The sequence below is a fragment of the Lichenostomus cassidix genome, chromosome 1Ab (genome assembly GCF_008360975.1).
Source record: "Lichenostomus cassidix isolate B80296 chromosome 1Ab, HeHo_3.0, whole genome shotgun sequence".
Classification (NCBI taxonomy): domain Eukaryota; kingdom Metazoa; phylum Chordata; class Aves; order Passeriformes; family Meliphagidae; genus Lichenostomus; species Lichenostomus cassidix.
Genome location: NC_139481.1, coordinates 7,796,128 through 7,820,738, shown reverse-complemented (window position 1 = coordinate 7,820,738; position 24,611 = coordinate 7,796,128). Strand labels below are relative to the sequence as shown.

The window sequence follows — 24,611 nt, the reverse complement described above, 5'->3', positions numbered from 1 at the left end:
TCCACAAGCTACAGCCTCGTCTAAGAGATGATTAATTATTGATTAAGCCAATCAAAAAGTATTAGCAAAGATTTATTTAATCCTTACTTTTTATCACCTCATTTATATGTGGATTATGGCAAAAGCTGTAAGGGCAAAGATAACATTTTGATTTTATGCTGAAAAAAAAAAGGGGGGAAAATACCTCTAAATATTCAGGAGTCACCTTAAATAAAGGAGCAGAGGTTTGATGTTAATTTAGCCCTTGCTTGAAAGGCAGCCCAGTAAAACTGTCAATGTAGCATAGATCTGCCACCCTGCCCAGCCACAGACAATAAAACTGCATCACTCAGTGGGGAAGCAAAGGCATCTCACCACCCTCTGCCTGCTCTGCACTTTACCCTGGCTGAACAAGGGACAGCAATTCCCTGTGCTCAGCTGGCAATCCAACCTTGATGCACCTCAGCAACAGGAGAAAGGCACATCTCTGACATGGCAGGAACGTGCTAGACACTGCACAGTCAAGGAGCAGTTAAATCAGGTGTCAGAGAGAGACCAGCTAGAGAAGTGCAGCTGTTTGTGCAGATGTGGCCATCAGATACTGCAGTGATCAACTCGCAGATGCCACATGAGAAACTGGACCTGAGAAACTGCTGTGGTTTGGCTGCCAGCTCTGGTGGGAAGCTGCAGGACAGGTTTGCAAGGAGAGATCAAAGAGCACAGGCCAGGCTCTCCCTCAGTGTGTGAGGAAGAGGAGGATCTATCTTTAAACAGGCTGGAGAGAGCTTGCCATGACTTTAGGACTGCCAGGGAGTCTCTTTCCTGGCAATGCAATCTGTAGTGTGCAGACTCTGCCCAAGTGGCAGCACTCTTGGAGAATCTGCTGGAGATGTGTGGAAAAGAGATCCAAACAACACCTGAAATCAGAATTGAAAGGGCTCAGAACACAAAGACAAATCTGGAGTCCAAAGAGGACCAGAACCCTGCCTGCTGTAGGGATCCCCCAAAGGCAAAGCTGGAGTGCTTTGGAGTTGTGTCTAATACAAAGAAATTTTTTTCCATAGAGAAAAAACCCTATACATGTAAGGTCTTTTTGGCTTTCAAACTTTAAACATCATACAAAACAAGCATTCTCTAAAATGCAAAAATAGAGCCACGAAGAACAAAAATCCCCACTGCTTGCCATTTAAGTTGAAAGGATCCTAGACTTTTGTTTTAAAAATCCCAAAGCGTACTCTTAAATTGCAACATTAAATATTGCAGCCAGAAGTCATGGAATCACATCATTTTCTAGTAATTTACCATTTATTGTTGGTAATAAATAAATTATAATGGTTAATAAAATATAAAGAATTTGTTTATGAACAAGGGAAACACAGGAAAACAATGTCCCAAGGTTCCTCAATGTGGGGCCTCCCTCTCCTCACAACACTTATGTCTTTAAATACTGTCAAGAAGTCTTATCTCATCATGAGTCAATTCTAAAGGCAAAGCTCTTTCTCTGAGAATTCCCTTTTCCAGCCTCACTTTCACATCCTGCTTTAGCTCTAGGTTTTAACAATGGGAGCCAGGCTGAGCTCACCTTGCACAGAATAACCAGGATGTGTATCAAGTACCTCTCTGCTCCTGCATGAGCTTTGCAAGGCCCTGAGGAGGATGGAAGATGGATGTTAGGGGTTTGCTGCTCTCTGTGCTAGGAGGCTGAATTGCACACATCCTTCCCCAGGCAAGTGCTACCCAGTGAAACAGAACTGTGAGAAGACAGAAATATGCTAAGCCACCAAAGGAAGGAGGAAGAGAAGCAGGAGGAGAATGTGTTTTGTTACTAACCACATTCTAGTCCTAAAATAGCATTAACTGTGGCATCCTTTTGCCAGTGAAGACTTGGCTGCAAGCTCTGAACACCACACCAGCTCATTCCTGGTTTTCAAGAGGGAAAAGACAGAGGGAGACAAACATGAAAAGGTCTGGGCTGCCCACAAAGCCAGCTTCCTAAGATCACAACTGTTTCTGCTAAATAACAGTTTTGGGTAGGATTGCACCACTCAGCTGAACTTCAGTCCCACCAAAGCCCACAGAGCTGCTCCTTACCTGGCAGGAAAGGTCTCAGCCCTGCCAGCCTCAGCAATTTGCCCATTTAGCTCTGGCTGCTCAGAGACCTCAACTGTGCTTTGACACCCTGGGCTACCTGAGGATGCCTCACTGTCCAAGGTGGGAAGGGAAAGGCCAGGAACTGACACACAGAGCCTCAGAAAACAGTTCACTGTCCAGAAACTGTATTTATAGTACATCTATAGGGCAGAACATCACTGGCCTCAGCCCAGTAGATGGCAGTGGGAATTCCTCCATATCCATGAAGATCCATACAAGCACACAATGTGTGGATTTATACATGTTTGAACATCCTTATGTGACCTTCCACATACTCCAATGCACCTTGCAACACTCGTTTTTCTAGTGCAAACAAAGCATTCTATTCAAGTGTACTTAGAAACACACCATAATTAAAGAGTTGGTAAAATGCATTCTCTTCTTCCACTTCCAGATCTCCCAAGAGTCCCTTCAAATATATCTATACAAGTTGTGCCTTCCTGCTTGCCATTTAGCTTGATAACGACTCAAAAATCACTGCCTTGTTTGGAAAGGTGACTCTCTCTGGCAGGGCAGCAGTGCCACACAGAATTAATGATGGTGTCTGTAATCAAACAGCCATCATGGAAACACCAGGCTGCCCCTTTGATAAAACAGCATGCTGGGGACCTATTCACCTCCTCATAATTGAGTGTACATAATAGTTCCGATCCTTTCAGGGAACATTATTTTGTCCTATGATTAGAAAGGGGAAGGAAAAAACCAAACTCGATGTAGCATTGCCTTCTTCATTGATCCTATGATTAATTTTGGGTTTTTAATGAGTGTGGTACCTTATTTAGCCAGGTTCTCTTACTTGTTTTGTTGACTGCTGGTCAATGTACAACAAAACCCAAGCTGTGATAATTGGAGACCATTTTATCAGCAAAAGGATTCTTGCTATTAATACAAGGTTGGCTTGGAAAAAGCATCCTGACATTTTAAATTAGTCAATTAATATACAATTCTACCTACCATTTATAATAGAAAAAATGTTAGCATTTTTCCCAGACATTTTAATTAACACAGACCATCTCCAATAATCTATTATATAGACAGAATATCACACGACACTGACTTAAGGTGGCTAACTGGATGTTTTGCAAAAAAATGGAAGGCTGAGTTAAATCCTTGCAGCTCTGAGGAGTTTTTCAAAGCTCAAAGATGTGCATCATGTGCAGAGGACACTGATTTACAGTCACCAAATAATTCTCAAAGAACAAACAAGACACTGCAGACAAAACCCACAGAGTTACATCAGGGCCAAGTTCAGGCATCCAGCATCAGCCTAAGTAATATATTTACCTCCTGAGAAATGCAGTAATCAAGGTTTTTTTTGTCAAGTAATCAATTATTTTTTATAACTGGTATATATTTAATGATTTAAAAAAGTAATCTCATCCAGCCAAATTTGAACAAAAGACTAATTTCTAGAAAAGCTTTTTTAGAAGCCAAGTATGTGGCAAAATATTGGGGCAGGGGAAATGGGTTTACAGTACTATCCAGCTTTCCTACAGGTATTTTGTGAAATCAGAACTGGGTGATTAATTTTAATTTAGCCTTGTTGATGGTCAATTATCCCACAAACAGGCCCAAACCCCATCAACCTAACAGAATAGAAAATGGATGTATGACCTGAAACGACCAAAAGCATCGATCGGTTTTACATCACCACATTTTAAAAAGTTTAAATTTCTGCAGCAAAAATAAAGAGAAACTTAAAAAGCAAAAATCCACTGGCATAGGGGACGAGGGAAAAATGTCCCTTTGTACTTCTAGCTTCAATAAACCTTTGCAAAGGGTACAGTGTAAGCATGCAGCAGCCATTCATGAAGGCTAGAACTTCCCAATGTAGTATTGCTTTGCCAATTTGTTTTCTGAGTTCTGATACTCAGCCAGTCAAAGCCAAATCTGGAGCACCCCAGTGACAGACTGGCCTGATTATCCTCATCAGTCAGGGAGGGAAGCAAGTCTGTTGGTCCTTCAACATTTTTTTCCATACTTTTCTCCAGGAAAAGTGTGGCAGCTGTTTAAAGCTTAGTTTCCTTCCACCACTGGGACAATACCAGTGAGCTCAGCAAACCTGTTTTGCTGTACATCACACCAGTTTACTCTAAGCTCCTGATCAGGTTACACAGAGTCATATAAACTTGTTCAAGATGAGAAGAAGCTGTTAGTTCCTGTTCAACTTCCTCCCCTTTAGAAGGAAAGCAGTGCATCAAACTGAACCTGTTAAGGCACATTTCCCCTCCTGTGATGACAGCTGAGAGCAGCAGAAACAGGAAACCTGCCATGAGCACTCTGCCTCAAAGCACGATTTAAACCCTAGAATAACTGAAAACCCCAACCAAGCAACTTCTGCTTTGCATCTGTAGGGTGCAAACCAAGGGTAAGAAGAGCATTCCACACAGATGTAAGTCTGCAAACTCCCAACACAAAAGGGAGCACCAGTGCTGTATTCCAAAACCATGGAGGGACTCCCTCTACTAACAGTGTGTCACTAACTCCTTGTATACAAGTGTCAGCTTCCCATTTTCTTTAACATCTGCAAGGGCCACACTTGCACTGTTACATTCATGGAAAACACCCCAATCCAAGCCTTACTTTCTTTTTCCTTCCTGCCAGCATCTCCCTCCTCCCTCATTTTTCAGTAAAACAAAAAGTGTGGGAAGAAGAGTGAAATGATTTTATTCATGTCAGCACAGCACCTAAAGGGGTCACATCAACAACACTGTCCCACAGTAACTCCAACACTAAACAAACAAACAAAGAGTCCCAGCCCTGGAGCAGTGCAAGTCCTACAGAAGGAACTGCAGGTGGGTGTGAGTGGCACAGAGAGCCCAAGGTGACAGAACTGCTGCTGCCAAGGGATAAGTGGGGACACAGGGCAGCAGCTGCTCAGTCATTGTCAGCAGGTGCCTCCCACCCTCCCAGCTGAAAGGGCTCTTGTGCCACAGGAACCATGGGCAGTTTTTGTGTAACTGCTGCACTGACAGCAACTGACTTGGCTTCAGTCTTAGCTTATCTGCAGTCTCAATCTTTCTTTCAAAAAACGTTTTAGGCCATTTAGTCATTTCATTGTGGTACCCTTGACACTCAGCTTCTTAATTCTCTGGCTTACACAGCAATGATTCCATTTGACAAAGTAGTTCAATTAAGATTACATGTGCATTGCATTTTCTTCTCTTTACTAAGAAGGCTATGACATACTACACTTGCTTCCCATACAAATAGTGTGAAAAAATACACTTGACAGTCTCAGATCAGTTGTTCTAAGTTCTTTCCCTGCTTTCAATCCTGCTGGTAATTCAGTTTTTGACAGCGAATATAAAATCCAGATTCTCCTGTATCTTTTGCTGTAGTCCTAATCTTTAACAGAGATATAAAAAATACTGGTTTTGCTGAATTTCTCTCAATAGATCTTGTTATTTGACTATCTACAGACTCTCACAAAACAAGCAGGTTTTTAGCTGTTGAGTTTTGCCACATTTGAAGAATGGATGCACTGATATATTTACCTCCTACAGCTCACTTCAATGGCAAATTAGTATTACATAAGTGTTTCTCAGGAATGGAACTTTGCTTATGAATTAAAAAAACCTACAAGCAATCACTCCTATATGCCTAGAAATATGGGGAAAGAAAACACAGTAAATTCTAAGAATATTGAGCCAAAGAGGGAAAAAAGCTACAGATAACAGCACAGGTCTCTTTTCTTTTGTACAAAGAAAGTTATAAACTAAAGATCAACTCTCTGTATCAATGCTGTAACACCATTAGGTCACAACTAAGCACCCATTTCTTTCATGGCATTACCTTAATCACAGGAAGCAAATTACAAAGGCTGATTTGTAATCCAGTCCACACTTAACCTAATAAATCCACAGTAAATCTTAATTGTAAATTCTCTTTTAATTGCTCCATTATACAATTTATTGTTTCTGACAACAACTATTTTCACACTGTATTTGTTCTTCACAGAAGCAGCAGACATAAGTAACTACAGTGAGATGCTGCTCATTAACTTGGGGAAAATAAGTACATTTGCCTTGGGCCTAGATTGTGTCCCATACTTTAAAATAAGAAATTCTCTTCATTACCATCAGCCTATTTATTCAGGAGGCAGATTCCCTCACCACCACATCTTCCTGACTCTGCCCACTCCTCTCCAAAAGAGGTTTCCTCTACAGTCCTGCAACACACCACTCTCTTCTTTGAAGTGCCAAGGATTTTTCTCTGCATTTAAAGTGGTCCTAATCCTGCCAAGAAGTTCATTCTAGGACTGTTTTGAAGTACTAGACCTTAGTAAAGAGCCAGGACACAAGCTGCCTCTCAAAAGCAGCTGCAATACAATACCTGGAAAGTTTATCAAACATGTTGACAAGCTTCATAGCTTCATATTCTTTTTGCTCTTCTGTCATTTCATCCATTGGATTGGGCATTGGTTCTTCCAAGTGGCCAGTGATGAGGTTAATGCTGGAGGTGAAAAAACAATACAGTTTACATTTCTGCAGCAATAAGTACATTTTCTATCTTCTAAATAGCAGGAAAGAGGAAGAACTAACAGAAACCAACAAGACTTGCATGAACTCCACATGAAAGTTTTTGTTATAAATAGCCAAGGTTCACATTTATACAGTATTTTCTCAGGAATCATGACCACCTTCTTGTTGATTCACTGCATTAATGTCTTGTCAGTACCCAGAAATGCACAGGCTGGTGGTTCTTGTTGTTGGAACCCATCAAGGAACAATTAATAAAGATCAATAGAGCTCCTACATGGTCACTGAAACCTTCAAACAAATATATTGGATTCCTGATGCATGACTTCTATAGAAGTTATTTTGCTCCTTCCATATTTACATATGAGACCCACTTGATTCTTTAGGACAATTTTAGTACCAGGCAATCTGAAACTAGATCCAAATTGAAACTAGACCTCCTGGCTTGCTCCTTTTTAACCAAGTTCTGGCTAAAACCTTTAGCCATATCTGACACCATTACTTTCTCCATTACAGAGATACATCCCACAAACAATAGTTAGCAGCTTGGCAACTTCATGTGAGTTCCTTGAAAATCTGAGACAAAACCCATCCTTGCTAAGTTTGTTACTGTATTTTTTTACTATCAGATTCTTAAAAATCTCTTTCCACACCTGCATTTTAAGTAGTTATTCAGACTGATGTTAAATCATTCCCATAGTGATTTTTTCCCCCTGTAACCATATCTGACTACATGATGGTCACTCTTAGAGGCTGGTTTCTCAATAATTAGACCATGAAATCAGCAGAAGGTAGGAGTTAATATAAGCATATATAATTCCAAAACTGGCCTCTCTGAAAAAGGTAAAAAACCCCAAAAAATTATGTCAAAAAACCCCAAAATGCAACAGGACATGTGGAATTGAAAACAATACTATACTTTGGCTTTGCAGATTTGTATTCTTCTGTGTCTGTATCTTCATCATCTGAGTACCAATGATCTCCTCTACCTCCTGCTAGCAGCCCCCTGGCTGCCAGCAATCCTGCTGCATTCCCATAGCCTGTGTATTTCAACAAGCTATCAACTGCAAAGAGGACACAGAAAATTATTCAGCTGTAATCAGCTCCACAACAAACCCCACCAGAGCGCTGCAAGAACTGAGTTACAGCAAGAGGCAAAGAGACCAACTACAGCAAGACCTTGTACAAAAGGGAGAAGGAAAAGCAGTTTTTACCTCTCTCTTTACAAAGAACAAAAAGAAATTCTGCTGCAATTTGCTTTACTCCGAGGTCAACGTGTGTCATGAGGCGCACGAGTTTGTTCCTCACTGTTGTGCCAACTTCAGGGCGGTTTGAGACATCTCTCAAAGGAGGCAGGACCTAGAGCACAGGAGAAATGGGAGAAAAGCATAAAATGCATGGAAATATCTACTTGATACTTGCAAAAACAAATGTAGTCAACCCAATGAAAAAATACTCTGCCCTTCAAAAAAAAAGGCAATAAAATCAGACAACTATGCCTGCATGCGTTAGTAGTGACTCTCACTTCATGTATTTAAGTTTTCTTTCTCATTTTGGGCAGAAATATAATCAGTCTCAAATGCAGAGTTTAAAAATACAGTTATTAGGAGTTTATGAGCACAAATAGGTGTCCCAGAAGAGTTGGTCAACAGGCCGCCATAATCTCATGCTCTCTGTTTCTTCTGTTTTGCTCATGTATCTGGTAAAAATATTAGAAATACCAGCCTGAGGAATCTTACACTGTTAAAATGCTGTGCAGTCTATATAGAACAATGATATGCTTAATGAAAAAGCAGGAAAATAAGTACATTGCAAGTTCTGCAACAAGTTTCTACTAGTTAATTTTCAAAATGGGCTCTATGTATAAAGGCATACTTCAACTAGAAAACACTTTTAAAAGCTCAAGCTAAATTCCAGAAATATTTTTGAAAAATCACTGTTTAACCTTTCCTCAAACACACTATTTTCTCATTACAGGTCATTATTATTGTTAACTTCAACCCTCAAGAAAGGCAGGAGGTGCATGGATGATGGGTTTTTTGGGAAACTAACTTCTGCCTCCTTGTGTGGATGCCCTAAGACTCAAAATCTATGTAAATTTTTTCACATTCACAGGATATATGATACAATCTGCAAACAAATCTGGGCCATAATATGAAATATTTAATAATCTGAAGACTCTAATAAGAATTATGTATCTTCAGTATTTTACTAGGGAATAAAACGAAGTATGTCACTATTGTCATAAGAAATTGCAGGTCCTTTGTCTTCCAGGTGTCTAATGTAATGTAAAGTGTCATGTTCTGTGCAAAGTTACAGCACAATTACTACTGAAATTGGACTCACTGGGAACTGATCCTTACATGACTGCTACACTACTGACTACTTTGGATAAAACAGACCCTGTCTTTTTCAAACTGAGTATTCAAACAATTAGCAGAAACATTTCACTTTGTCCCTGCATACTCCCCCCAATGGGGATGGTACCATGACTGCCATTTCCCAGTGTGTTGTAAGAATGAATTAATGTTTTTAGAGTACTCTAATACTAATACAGTGATGAGTGCCATAGGACAGTCCATGAGGAAATCAATCATCCTGTCTTCAGATCACGATTTGAATAGCACACAATAAATAAAGCCTGAGGGCAGCAGTTAACAATGAGGGTAATTCAAAATATCAAACATGCAGTCATGCAGTTAGCAACATCCATCCATTCTCTGCACTATATGAGGCAGTGGTCCTGTGGTAGGAGTCAGCATGCAATTATATCCTGACATTGAGATGTCGTAAAAACATGCAAACAACTTCTTTTTCTAGCTTCTGAACTCTTGGCTCTGCAACCATTTTTTTTTTTAGTTAACAGATCAGCAAAGTGTGCTAAAAATGAATTGCTGTGAACAAAAACAAACAACACGAACGAGTTTCTTAAATTCCTCAAATCCACATTTCTGGTATAGATGAAAGAGGCAGAAAACATATGTTCTTTTTCATTTTAAACTCCATTTAAGAATTCAGGCACAGCTTTGATCTGGGAGCAGCATCTAGGATGCAACTAAAAAGTCACTGCAATTTAGAAGAAAGAAAGCAGAAACCAGAGGAGCAATTTTTTCTCCTGCTCGTCTTTTAACTTCTCTCCACCTGACCTCAGGAAAAGCAGCAAAACCAACAGAAAACACCACACTCAACCACCAAGATTCTTTAAATCTTTAACCATGGCACAGAAATCTTTTTCCCTGTAAAAAACCTCCCCACAGTGCCTTAAAACTAAACCTCAAGCAGAGCCAATCAAAACACCTGTATTCTCACTGGCCACCACACAGCTCTGCAATGTTTAATTAACTGCACTGAAATGTTTTTTACATGCTGGGTGTCAGGGAACAGACCTTACAGAGTTTTTACCTGTCTCACACAATGCACAGTGACTCACAGCTTTCCAATATCCCTGATGTTATTATTTAACAGCTCTACAAAATGTATCATGGAATTCAGGCCATAATATGTATTGATTTATATGACTGAAAAATTATTTCTATAGCACTGTCCTGCACTGATGTACAAACCTCCAAGTTTACCATTAGCTTCATATTCAAATTTTGATGAATATTTTAGTTACCTGAGCTTTGATAAATTTCCTGATATTCCTGTGAGTTCGGCAGCATTCAGTTAATAAACTGAGAACTGGAGTCAGACCTTCTCTATAGCTGCTTCCCTAAAATAAAACCAAATACAAATAAAACATTTAAGAGCAAACATTCTTTTTCAAATTCTATGAACACTTCAATACAGTTCTATGACAGCCAAAATATGAACTTTACATAAACAAAGAACCAAACGTTCATCCTCAGACACACATAAAATAACTTCAGATATTCACAGGAATTTCTTCTTTATTTTGAGGTGTTTCACAATCTAGAAGGATATCCATATTTCTGCTAAGTACTGGCTGAAAGGTTTATATGAAGCTTGATATATGTGCACTTTTTGCTTTAGTGAAAGAGGCCCCTTTTGTGAAAAATCCCTGCAGCCCATACCTTGTCTATTCTCTTCTCCATGAAATCCAGTAAAATCTGAATAGCTCCCATATTCATACCGTTGTATTTTATATCTGTTTCCTCTTGGGACGATGGATTAATAAGAACATCCAAGCAAGAAACAGGAACATTGCTTAAGAGGTTGATTGCGTTGCTGAAACAGATTTTAAAAATTCATTATTCATTTGGAAGAAAGAATTAAAAACAGAATACAATTCACCATAAACTGCTTGTACAACTGCAATCAAAAAGAGGCCCTACAGCTCAAACAATGCTTTATTTTCTCCTCTCTGGGATTTCACAAAGGTGGCCTGCATTATTGCCTGAGTGCTGGCTCTTGCAACAAACATGGAAAAAGGAAGACAAAAAGCTCCAAAATCAGCAGTGCAGTATTATTTCCAGCCCCCACAGTATCCCAGCCCGTGGATAAGGCTCAGCTTCCAGCAGCAAGCTACAGCAGCTGATCTTGCAGGACAGCAGGGGGAACTCTCACATTGATTTGCAGTGGTCAGAGTTTGTTTCCTCCTTGAAACTTCAAACATTTTACCACACATCGACATTAGCATCATTAATGTGACAAAATACAATACAGAAAACATTTCCTCCTGCTGTAACAGGGTGGGCATTTCTTAGGTTCCCTGAAATATTTTCATTTTTATTTAGCTTACAGTATGTATGAAATACTGGTTTTTAACACATTAAAACCAGATTGAGGCTTATTTACTGAGCACTGCCCTTCAGTAACTGGCAGTCCTCACATTCTACAACACACAAAGAGGAGCATTTCCAGAGAGCCATTAAGTGATTGAAATTAGGCCACAGGGTCCCTCCCTCCTCTTTAATGGAGTAAGGTGGGATTTACTTTGCAAGGGTTTCTCGTGGGGTAAACATGCCTTGGGTTTGCTATCTACCCTGCTCTCATTGTACAGACTTGAGCTTGTGCTGTTCCTGAACACTGGGAGGAATTATGCAGATGCTGCAAAAATTAGAATTCTGCCATTATTTACTTGCTGGTGTCCAACTAAACTTATAAATGCATGTGTTTAGAAATAGTACAAAAAACTGTTCAGGTTTACCCATCCAGATCTCAAAGCTATCAATGAAGCAATGAGCACTGATCTTTCAAGGACTGGTGAAGTGTTCCAAGAACAGAGAAAACTTTTCAAACTATTTAATTTAAGACTTTTAATAACATCTACTTAGAAGCTGCCCTCTGTTTCTAAGTAATTAATACAATTCTAACAAAGAATTAGTCAAAGAGAAAGCAAATCATGGCAATCAGACCGTAACAGGATTTCTAACAAATGTGCTGGTTCTGGTTTGATCAGACTGGGTGGCTGTTCTACACTGTGCCATCTCTCTTTTGCTCTTTTAGCAATTGAAATTCAGACAACTATTACTTCTGGGAATGCTTGTTCTCTTTGTTTTGTTTCTAATTCCTGTTCAAGATATGTCTTTTAGATCACGGAAGTTATTCCTCTCCAATAATTCAGGAATAGTCAGAAACAAAACAGCCTGAAATTCAACAAATATTTGGTGGCTTCAGGCCTTTCATCAAAAGTTCTCTTTTTACCAGTTTCTTATTAAACAACCAAGTTCCCAAACACCTACAAAATTAATTTTCTGGATCACTGTGTCTGAGCTATTCTTTTCAATAAATGAAGCCCGGCTTTCTGATCTTTGTCACTCCACTGACAGTTTTATTTGTGGCAGAGGAGTGTATGAAATTCTCCAGCTACCAGGAAGTCAGTGACTATGCACAGATATGCACAATAGTGTTTGCATTCCTACTCCAGGGGGTAGAAATACTGCGTATATTACTCTCCCCTTTTCGGCTTCCTAGAGATCATTAATCACTGGGACATGACATCCACCCACTCATGCTCCCAGCCCCCTCCTGATATGCAAATTCAGAAGCAAAGGCCTATTTAGAGACACTGAATGCCTTGATTAAAACCTTGTTAGTGGGCAAAAATAACACTCACTCTAATATGTGGTACTTTAGGCTGTTCATATTCAAACATTAAGTAATGACACAACAGAACCACAATGACAATACTGGGGACTAAAGTAGTTAAGATATTTTTATGGGTAGCTTCTGTTTTTTTATTAGCTATAGTCACACTGACAATCAGTACATCATGGCTCAGGGCATGGATCCAACACTCTGCTCACCTAAAATAAATCCTCAGCTTACACATGCAGAGCACAGGCACTGAAAGGATATACTCTAACAGGCTGCCCAAAGCTTTCAGTGAACCTTAGGTTCTGCAGATTTACAAACTTAGGGAAGTACAAGTGATCAGCAGTCCTAAGAAATATATTTATATCTCCCTGATGCTTCATAAAGTTTATTTTGCATTCAACGCTGTTTGTATTTTATTTTTATTTTATTTTTAACACAGTTTTCATAATTGCCTTACTGATAGGCTGCAGGCAGAAAGCAGAGCTGGAAGTTGTGCTCTGCTCTCCAACTCACACCTCATCTCCAGCAATAAAGATTGCATGGTCAGAGTCATGCTGGACAGCCCAAATGGTTACACAGCCTCTCTTTTTCAGCTACAGACTGCTAACAACAGTTCACTCATTTGTCAGTGAAGCTCCTACCAGCAATTAAAGTTTTGCTTGCCCAAATATATCAGCAGACTGCAGTGGGGCCCCTCTGATGCAGCCCCAATCCCTTGGAGGATTTGCAGGCCATTGCTTCTGAGTATAGCTTTTCTATTCCAGAGTTGTCTTGTGATGAACAGATTTGGTGGAAAAGTGTATTCAATTCTTTAGCTTTTATTGCATCCTTGTTGATTTCAAAGACAGGTTCTGCAAAAAGGCTGAAATATTTGAATCACACAGTCAAAGCCTGCACAGTGCTCTTGCAGCATGTAAATCAAGATTAAATACCACACACAACAGTGCTAAACTTGCATTCTTTATCTTCAGCTACCTTAACCAGCCACAGTTTGCTAACTGAGGGACAAAGTTATTTTTCAGCAGAGCAGAAAGCCTGATGCAGTGCAACACTGAGTCTGCTGGAGAAGGGGGAACTGAAGTGCTCAAAGCAGTGATGTGTGAACTCATTTCTTTCCTGCTTCCCCCTCTCAGAATCATGGAGAGCCTTTGCTTTGCCTTGGTGTGTCCATAAGGTGCATGTGGGCAGCACTGCTACAAAAAATAATCCTTGTGACTAGCAAAAGTAAGGACAGAAATCACACCAACACTACATCTTCCTCACAGCTGCCTACTTCTTTATGCAAAGCCCTTCCTGGATCTCATCTGCAAGTGTTTGCAAAAGCTAAACCCAAAAGGATCTGCATAACTTACATCCTTTTGCAATAGCACAAGATAATCAAATTTTTACAAGGCAATATATTTAACAGGGTGATCAGACTAGTCAGATTTCTGGACAAGGAAACAGATCTTGAGAAGAGCAGCAGCTGTATAATAATTCTTGCAGCTCTCTCGTAATTGTTGAATTTATCCAAAACTGTTAAATTCTCCCAGCAGTAGGGAATTTATTCCTGCCAGTCCCTCCCTTAAAGGAAGCTGAGAGCACAAAGCACTCACCATAAGCAGCAGCAAAGAGAAAACACTAATTGCCCTTTAGGGCACAACACTAACTTCAGTCATGGCAACAACTGCAGAGTATCCTAAATTATTCCAAACTAGTCTGCACCAACTGGGAAAGGCTCTAATGTAGGATTTTAGTGTTCATCTACTAAGACTGTTGATCTTTAAGAGCTTTCCAAGATTTTAATCAAGGTAATTTAACACTTTCAAGATTGCTGGGTGTGAAAAGCTGTATCATTCTTCCCAGAGACTGGTTCAGAAGACCTTCAAAAGATCCGACAGTTAGAACAACAGAAGAAAATAGCAACATTTCACTGCTGAGAGAAGCTACTGTACTGTCAGACCCAGTGAACAGCTGACCTAGTTGGTAAAAATAAGGGGGACATGGAGAAAGAACAGTAACACTGAACAAAGAGCCACCACCACGCCACAAATAATCTGAATTTTGATTGAATGCTGCCAATATGTAACAGTTGGGTGCAGGACTGAGAAAAAAAAAACCAAATCACACACCTAAAACTGTAAGATGATTCACTCATCTTTAAAAAAATATTATTACGAGGAAAAAATATTTGTACTTCCAATAAAGCAGCCTAGAACTACTGGGATAAAATATCAACTTGTTACTTTCACCCCAATCCATCAGAATTGCAAAACTTACATACAGAAATCTCAAAATGTAGTGTTTCCATCAGCTTCTGTGCAAAACAACAGAAGTTGCATTCCACTTCAATTTGAACTACCCTTAGAACTTCCATATGTATTTTCATCCTCATACATACACAAACATAAAAACAAAATTTAATGAAGGTGAGCTTCATTATCAGTGATAGAAAATAACAATCTTGCCAGCCTCTTTCTCTCTGGAAAACTGGACATGTTTAAACAATATTGGAGGAAAACAGCTTTCATCAAAAAAAGACTAACAATTTTTGATTTTTTCTCAGATTTCCACCTCAGATTTTAGGCAAAGTAATTTCTACTTAGGAAATCCAACCAAACAAAAGCCTTTGAACTTGAATTGGTTCTGCAGCTCTACCAACCTGTGCAACTCTTCAGTTTTTTCTTCAGTAGGGCCCGTGGTTAATAAGCAGTGTCGAAGGATGGCAGCCATGTAACGAAATTGATGAGATTCATTCTATATAAATATAAATGATGAAGATATTTTTTCATTTTGAAGATTGCAAGTGAGGGTTTCAGGTCACTAGAATAATAAAAATTAAAGATGGAAAATACCTATTAGATCACAACATCCATCCCTATCAATAAAAGGACTGTACCTTAGTGTTCACTGAATGCTTAATGCTACATAACTCTTATAAGCTGACTGAACTAGGCCTTGTAAAAGTCACTGGGGAGTTTTTTCTAGTTCAATCAGCCTTCACTACTAGAAAACCCAAAGTGTTTGCTCAATTCCATACCACTATTCCTAACACACCACTCTCTTCCTTCTTGTATTTGCACCAGGCCACCTCTTCATCCATCCAGATTACGTATGTTCTTCATCAAATTTGTCTTCTCCTCATTTAGGCCTTTGGCTGCCAAGTTTCATTCCATCCACCCAGTCTCTCTTTTTCTAATTCCCTTGCTTCTGCTCCCTTGACACCTCTGCTCCATTCCATTAATAACTTCTCAGCAACCTTATCTGCCCTACTTTTGCTCTCTCCAAGCAATCCTCCCTTCTGATGTCCCACCTGAGAGCAGCCACACAGAAGTACACCAAAAATTAACAATTTCACTGTGTATCATTGTCCTCACCCTTTTTTATCAGCTCTTCTTGGCATCCATATGTTCTGGAGTGTTTGACCTGGTACAAAGCACCCAATGCATCCTTTGTAGCATCAGCATCCAAATCTGCTAACTGTACCACTGCAGCTCTTGTCTGGCTTTGCTACTCTGAAATCATCTTCAGTCATTAAATATTGGGGTTTCAAATGGTTCTCTCCACATTAGGATGGATCTTGTTTAGCTTTCTACCCACATGTCTAACTTCTCTGTTGTCCTTTTATTTCCCATGTGTTATGCTTTTTGGAATCTCTTCAAATTCTGCATCTTCAGCCCGCTGCATTAACACCTTTCACTCTTACAGAGCATTCCAATTGCCACTGGAATATTCACTAAGCAGAATGTCACCCAACATACCTGGCTAACAGCTAACAGCCACAAAAAAGTCCTTTAACTTAAAGGTTCTCTGCTTTTAGGACTTTCTAGTAAAGAGTTATTATCTAAGCTTTAGCTTGAAATACAAAATAAGCTTCTTCCACCCTGGGATGTCTAAAACTCTCATTGAAAAAGGAAAAAAAAAAAAAGAAAAAAGCTGCATGCATGTTTGGGCTTTTCAAGGAAGAAAAGATTTCTAGGACAAAACCTCCCTCATCCCATAGCCAGCAGCCACAGGAAACCTCAGCAGATAAAACCACAACTGTGTGCAGCCATCTCCTGCCTGCCTTCCTGCAGTGAGCTGGGCTTTACATCTCTCCAGATTCACTATTTTGTAAGAGTAAACCAACTTCCAGATGTCAAGAGCTTACCTCTCAAGAGGTGAACATGTAATACAGTTTCTTTTTCCAGTTTTCCATATAGCTGTGTTACATGCTTTTATACCTCTAAAAAAATTCATGTGTCTATGCAAAGAACTTTGACAGAGTTAAAGATGCTTTTAATAAGGGTCTAAGTCAGGAATATAAACAGAATATATTTCCTTGAAACTCCAAGTGTTAGCTTCTCTGATCCCTCTGTCACTTAATCTGAAATTTCAGGATATCTTATTTAGCATATCCTTCAGACATCAAAGCAAAGAATAAACTTCAGACTTTTCTCAAGTTTTACATTCCTTATCATTAATGTCTTATTTGCTGTTTAGTCCAATGCACTAAAGAGAACAATAATTTGCAAGTTTTAACCACTGTAGAATTTTGATCAGCTTTATATGCTGCATATTTGCAATGTCCAGTGGAAAGTAAATAACACTATTCTAGAGACAATATGATGTGGACTAAAAAGAAAGATGCCCTATGTAATTCCCTTGCTGCAGCACAGACTCAGGTTATTCAGTCATCCTTATAATTTCTGTTTATAAATTTAAGGATGCAAGACATAGGAAGAATAGTTATCTAAGGAAAAAAACTAAGCTTTTTTTTAAATAGTTTTTTTTAATAGTTATCTAAGGAAATCCAATGTCATAAGGAAAACAAACAAAGATAAACCTTATTCATAAGACATAACAATGAAAGTGTATTTGGTTCTTGTACTTGATCTCATCTTAAAGGATCATGTTTAAGTCCAAAGCTGGTGTTGGGAGCATGGGACAAAGATATTAAAAATAGTACCATTTTTTGTCAGAGTTATTTGTTAAAAATGTGAGTTGATGTACTTACTGTAAAACAGATAAAAACTAGGGAGTCCTCTCAGCTCTATTACCTTATTGCTATAGTCCACAACCTCCAGAGATGTAGCCATCTGGCACACTTAAAAACAGTATTTTTTGCATTTTTGTATTTGAAAACATACAGTTTTAACTTGCATTATGCAAGCCAACCTATTCTCCCATCACACAGAAAATGTGTAGATAAGATTTTTTGCCCAAGTTGTAACAGGAACAACAACTGCCTCTTGTGTGTCTACCTGCTGGCACTTGCAGGCTAAACAAAACCCATCAAAAAAAGCACTTCAGCTTAGTCTTACCTCGCTGTGGACATTCCAACTGTCAAGTGTCACATTAAATAGAGCCTTTAGTGCCTCAATGGCACAATCTGTCTCTTGCAAAGACAGAGGAGCTCTGTCACGATCTTCTGCCGCTTTATATTCTTCTGTCCACCTTACACTCAGGGAGCTCTCCAAAGCCTGAGTCAAAACTTGCACCCCTTGCAGTTCCTGCCGCAGCTGTGATCTGATATCTGTGTGCAGAAGTGACAGCAGGAAGAGGAGACGCAAACTGAAGCATTTAATGTCATCAACGAGCTGCTGCTCCTTGCATTTCTGCAGCAGATTGCAGAGCATCGCCGCGAGGTTCAGCTCCAAACTGAGCTTCTGTGCAACTGAGCTGTTAAAAATTATGTTACAGAGGCATTTTAAGGCTTCTACTATCACAGGAAATTCAGATACTCGTTCCAAAGGATCTTCCTCAGTGTCCAGCTTTGCTAGTTTCATAAGGATCTGCATGTTCCTCTTTGTGGTCACAGGCACTAAAACCTTCTTGTCCCTGGAGAGAATCCGGAGGGCCTCCAGGCAGGCAGCTTGACATGAAGTTTTGGTGTCTTTTTCAAGGATGTTTAGAATTCCCTCACACAGTTTCTAGGCAAAGACAACAAAGAAAAGGGGAACAGTTTTAGTGTCAAAATATTGGTGGCAGTAAGAAACTACTTTGTTGAACATCCATATAACTTTTGAGTTTTTGTCTGACTTGAGAAACTAGGTATTCCATATTAGCTGTTCAAAATAGGAACTGTTACAAAAGGCCTCCAGAGAGCACCAAAAGCAGCTTTCCTCGTGGATACAATCCAAATACATCAACATTTACAAAAGCATTAAGCCAAAATGGCAGCTGTTCCCCACCACTGCCAGTTACAGTATCAGGACTAAAAACTCCAGAAAAGTAACAAAGCTAGAGAGAAGTGAAAGATTAAAAAAAACCCAAGATCTTGACTGCATCTCCACAGCCCTGACTAGACTAATCCAGTAAGAGTTTGAAAACAAGGAATGAGCTTCACCTCTTATCACACAGGCAACATGAGAAATCTTTATCAGAATATTGGAGACACTACAAAACTATAAACCCACATCTGACCACCTGTACAGGCATTTAGGTACTTACTGTGGCTGGAAAAAGATACTCAACTACAGAGTTCTCAGACTTCCTCAACTTTAACCTAATGCTGTTCACACAAATCTGCACAACTCCCCGACCTAAGCATGGTATGCTAGACTGCACTAAATGTTTCTGAAGGTGGCATCTTTAAAGTGTTTTTAAATTGCCTAGGAAACATAAAATAACCTAGTCTAGATCTACACTCAAATTACCTAGTCACAGCTCAACTTCTTACAAGAGTTCACTTTCTATTGCTGAGAGAGTTTTCCATACAATTAACTCTGCTTTGCAAGTTGAAGTGTGGAGTCTGTTTGGTTTTGAGGAATAACACAGAACTGAATGGACAGTTCACAGAACTTCAGAAAAATGTAATTTTATTCTGTGTTTAAGCATTTTTCAATTAGACTTAGCAGTTACTGTCTTCCTTGTTGGTATCAGCTGCTACAAGATGGTCTGTAACAGTTTATCCAAATTCTGAATACTCATTTGATTACAAAGAGACCAAGCCTCTCAAATTCTGCCTGATTTTAAAATTATTTTTTCTGTAAGGTTTTTACTCACCTGCTGCTATGGAAGTGTCACTGCAAAATGTCAAAAGCACTGCAGGAGAGATCCCAAAGGGCAGCAAGCTCCTGCTGACTTGCTATGAGAGGTCGAAGTCTAACCTTCCCTCCATACAGTAAAATACATGCAATTTAATTAGAAAATATAGAATCATCTCTTGGCTTTAAATCATAGTGAAATGCAGCATAGTCTTAACTCTGAAGAGTTGTACTAAAGATGGACATTAAATAGAACTTTTTTTTTTTTTTGAGACTTAGCAACCTGCTTACAACTGAACTGCTGACAAAGGTCTCTGGACTTAGACCCACTGAGACATCAAAAGTGATTTAAAAAGAATCTAAAATCAGTTAGGATATCTGTGACAGCAAACTACTGCTGGCTGATCCCAAGTGCCAAGAGCAGCTCAGGAGAAGCTAGAGTGTCTGATTATAATTGCAGAGCTACCCATGGAAAGCTTTGAAGATTCACCCTGTTAGGAAATTGCCTTGGAGACAACTAAAACCAAATGCCATACAGCACATTTTCACATTTTCTGTTTTGGCCTTGACAGCACAAGGGAAATGATGCACAGAGAGAAGAGAAGAGAAGAGAAACAGGAAGAGATGTGACCACAAAAACATTATTATGCTTTTCATTTTCTTTAGGTGGTGCTTTTTCTACCACCCTGCAGGCCATTAGCATGGCATTAACTAAGGGACACAGATTTCATTTATTGGGTTGGAAATGAAAGCAAGTGAAAATTCACACAGGAAGGTACCTCTCCCTTCCACAACATGTATGATTGTTCTAGTTTCAGGGGCTTTATTGCTACCCTTTAAATCACTGCAATATTGTAACATTACTTTGTTGGGGGTTCTCTTTCAATAACCACAGAACAGTTTGACTTTCATCAATCATAGTACAGGAAGAAGTTTTTTCTATATACTTTTTCACAGAATCAAGGCTGTTTCTAGTTTTAATTTTTTTTTTTTGTAAAATCTAGTAATTTCTCTGAAATTCAAGATTTCTCAACTTTTCTGTTAATGGTAAGATTAACACAGAGCAATGCACATGATTCTTTTGTCTATGTTGTAATGTTAGATCTTGTGCTAAAACAGGAAGGCCATAAAAACCCATTTGTCACCTTATTTTTACAAATAAAACTATTGACCCATTTTGATCATTTACCCTGATAGCATAAAGTCTTGATGCTAAGAAGCAACACAGCCCAGTAGAAAAAAACCTCTCCTGAGATACAAGAGAGCTGTGTTTTCTCCCTTGCTCAGCCACAGAGCTGTGTGGCTTTGGGCCAAAAGGGATAATTTCTTTACTTCCATTATCTTCCACCATCTTTGTTCACAGACTGATCAGGCTGGGTGGAGGGGAGGGGATGGAAAGCAAAGGGGAGCACAACTCTTAGTTTCTGTGTTTAAGTTCCTATAAGGTTTCAGAGCTAAGCATCCAAGGCAGTGAGAAAGTAAGCCCAAGAATATTTGAAATGTTAGTTAAAACTTCCATTTTCTCTGGAAGTCAAGACAACATTTATATAACATGGATCATCCAGTGTGCTGAATAATAGGACAGTTAGATAACCTCCCCTGAGAAGGCCATGCCAAATTTTTGCCTAGTCTTTGTGGACAGATGTGGGTGGGGAGGGAAGGTGTATACTTGTATTCCTTGAGGGTTCAGCCTGCTTCACTTCAGCTCTTTATTTTATACTAACTGCTTGTACCATTTCAGAATGGCAGCTAAGTTAAGAGAGTTTTACTCTTTCATACTCCTACACTGAGGTGTGCAGCTCAACAGCCTAATTTACTCACCTTTCTTTTGTCTTCATCTGCAGGATCGAATCTGAACGTGGCTCGATTCTGTAAGCAAAGACAAGAATTGTGTTTGTTACATGCACAGCAGCTGCTGAGGATGTAATACCTGCAAAACCATTAAAAACTTCAGGAGTTTGGTTAAACCCAGCCTCAGATAATGAGGCTATAACCATGCCAACTCGAGTCCTTTTCCCATCCTCCCCAACAGCAAGAGCTTCAGTCAGGGACTCCAGTGAGGAGTTCCACAATTACTATTGGTGCAGAGCAAACCTTTATCTGTGGGATGAGCTTCTGATGTGAGTCAACCACCTCACACAGGGCAACTGACAGGGTGAAAATGTGAGCTACAGCCTTGTGTTTCACACATACCTCATTATTCTGCTTCTTCCCCAAGCAGATCTTGCTTACAAGCTTTTGGCTGCCCTGAGTGTCCCAAAGCAGAACCAGCACAGCATCATCTTGCCCAGAAAACAAGTAGTACAAATCAAATAAATTTCTGTGTTTTGGCAATTTCCAAAACACCTTACCAAGGTATGTGTTTCTCTTGTGTTAAACACAAGACAAATGTGGTCTAACAACAAGTAATTATTTCTTATTAAATACTTCAAATCACATTTGAGTCTAGTTCTGTGTTATATCTGTGAAGAAGGCTATTAGTGAAATATTCCTCGTATGGCAAAAGTTATTTTGACAGTCAAAGAAAACAGCACTAATACCAGACAGTTCTCTTAACATTTTAAAACTTCCAATCTAAGTGATCAAGCATGATGAACAGCTTCCAAAAAAAAAAAAAATAAAAATCTCAACTTCTACTTCCAATATGCAACTTGCTACATCATGCAAGTGACTGGAAAACAGAAGTGACCTTCCTTGGCACATCCATGGGCCTCTCACCTTTCACAACTCAAGCTCACAATTGCACAGAAAGATCTCAGACATCTACCCTATCATCAAAGGTTACCAACATCAGGTAGAGCCCTGAGGATGGTAGGAAAGTCACTCCCTCTCCCAACAGTAAGCAAATAATCCCCTTGCTCTCTCTTACAGGGCTCCCAAGGGAACCAGAGCAGCTCACCAACATGCCAGTCAAAAGCAGGTGAGCATTAAATGATAGCAATTAATCAAGAGAATGCAACCTTTATGTTTGCACATGAACGTTTCTGCAAATTTACAAAAGCAATGTTGTGAGAGCAAGAAGCCTAAGCACTAGAGGAACAGAGATTTGGAATAATCATTGCAAACGGGAGAGCACAGAGAAGCACCAACAGACCTACTAATTTCTCTCATTACAGTTATTCTATAGCCATCTGCACATTGGAACTACACGTCAGCCATCCTTTTTTTTCAATTAAAGCATATAATTTGTTATTTGGAAAAAACCCAAGGACACCTAAAGCCCTGGAACCTGAAGTACTCTGCTCAGTCTTTGCTGGCCCATAGACAAAGTGTGAGTAACAAAGTGTACAGAAAAGAGATGCAGGAAATATGATTAAAAAGTTCTAACAAAAAATACAGTAAGAGCAATGGCATATTGAGACACTATTAGAAGTTTCCCATCCCACTCCAAAAGAAGTATTTAGCTACACATTTAACTCCAAGACTTCATTCAAATACTTGAAATGTCAGAATAGAAGCTGCATGAGCTCTCACTCTGTCCTTGAGAATTCAACTCAAGCCTAAATAATTCATCTGGAAAAGCTGCTGAGAAGGCATAAAACCCAGTACAGCAAAATTAAGCAATTATGCTTGTGCATGCTTTTTGACTGAACACATTTAACACAGGGTCATTTGGAAGAGTGAGGACAGACGTAAAAAGGTTTCCTCCATCAGAATCCTTCCTCTGTACCTCAGAGGTCAGCAAGGTAAAAGAGATGTGTCTCATGAAGTCCTGATCTGCCAGTCCTTCAGAGAAAGTGCCCTGCAGCTGCATCAAGCTCTACCTTTGAATTTCACGTGCACAAAGGCAGCCTCTGTCAAGGCTCTTGTACAAGCTCAAGACACCAGGTACTGCCATTGTTAGATGTAAAACATATTGCACTTAAGACAGCAAATCTCAAGGCACCTCTTGGAGGCTGAAGAATACCCACACACCAATCCACATTCATTTGGCTTCACCCCTAATCACACAGCTAGGAAACTTTAACTAAAAGTCTGAATGTTCATTCCTGTAACAGATTCCTAAATTTCAGTCAACAGTTAGTTCAACACGACTGCATTTAGATTACATCCCAAGCCAAACTGTGAGTCAGTACCAGCTTTACAGGCTTGTATACCAGTCGCACAAGTGCCTGTACAAACACCTGACAGCTGATCCTTCAGAATGGACTACACTGCTCTACTAAAATCTAGGTGTCAAGAGGGGGGAAAACAATATCAAACCCACCCAACATCTATCTTCACTCTGATTTTCACCTCCCTACATTAGCAGGAAACCCCTTCACTTCCTGACGGGCACACACGTATCAAACATACACTTACTACTCCTGCATACCTGCCAGCATTAAAAGCTCAACCTGCCCTAAGCTGTCCTCCCCTTTCGCTCAGTTTGGCCAGAGGCACGGGGAGCTGCGCTGAGGTGTGTCACAGCCCTGCCCCGCACGGTCACTGTCCCGCGCTGCAAGGCCTCTATTCCCGGTGACAAAGGGCAGCACCTCCGGCAGGTGAGCAGCTTCCCAAGAGACTGCAGTGACATTCCGTCCAGCCTCTGCATAACGCTGTATGTGGGTTTAAAGACTTGTGAGGCAGACGCACGCTATGCAATAGCTCCTCTGACAGCCCGACCGCCGCTAACCCACACCGGGCGGCAGAACGCCAGCCCGAAGGTGCCGGGCCGAGCCGCAAAGGGCTTTGTGCTCCCGGGCAAGGCTGCTCTCCCCCAGCACCGGCCTGGCTCCCGGTGCCCTGCACGGCCTGCGGGCGGGGAGCGCACAGCAGGGCGGGGGGCACGGCGGGGAGCGCCGCGATCCGCCGCAGAGCCGAGCCCGGGCGCAGCGGGACGGTGCCGGCGGCGCTGCCCATGGCGGGCGGGGCGGGGCGGAGGGGGATGGGACCCGTTACCTCCTCGTTGTACCGCGCCAGGACGCGCTCCACCGCCTCGGCGCCGCCGCCGCCGCACCCCTCCACGGCCTCCAGCACCGCGACCAGCTGCGGGCCCGGCTCCGCGCCCGGCTCCATGCCCGACCGCCCCGTCCCGCCCGGCGCCGCCCGCCGCGGCCGCGCCCCGCGCCCC

At 40.5% G+C, this 24,611-nt stretch overlaps 1 protein-coding gene and 1 long non-coding RNA gene across 2 annotated transcripts in view; one reads left to right on the top strand and one right to left on the bottom strand.

The window, feature by feature from the left end:
* LOC146442870 (uncharacterized) overlaps positions 1–4,499 on the top strand; it is a 10,195-nt gene extending 5,696 nt beyond the window's left edge. The window contains exon 3 of the long non-coding RNA XR_014849481.1: positions 4,313–4,499. This is a non-coding gene — a long non-coding RNA (uncharacterized LOC146442870). The remainder of the gene's footprint in view (positions 1–4,312) is intronic.
* Positions 1–24,611, bottom strand: part of RIC8B (RIC8 guanine nucleotide exchange factor B) — a 26,302-nt gene extending 1,691 nt beyond the window's left edge. The window contains exons 1-9 of the mRNA XM_085049679.1: positions 24,440–24,611; positions 21,380–21,427; positions 17,894–18,502; positions 15,253–15,347; positions 10,646–10,799; positions 10,228–10,323; positions 7,826–7,970; positions 7,531–7,675; positions 6,466–6,585 (exon numbers count right to left, since the gene is read on the bottom strand). Of these exons, the coding sequence (XP_084905805.1) occupies positions 6,466–6,585; positions 7,531–7,675; positions 7,826–7,970; positions 10,228–10,323; positions 10,646–10,799; positions 15,253–15,347; positions 17,894–18,502; positions 21,380–21,427; positions 24,440–24,556 (1,529 nt within the window). The 5' untranslated portion in view covers positions 24,557–24,611. The remainder of the gene's footprint in view (positions 1–6,465; positions 6,586–7,530; positions 7,676–7,825; positions 7,971–10,227; positions 10,324–10,645; positions 10,800–15,252; positions 15,348–17,893; positions 18,503–21,379; positions 21,428–24,439) is intronic.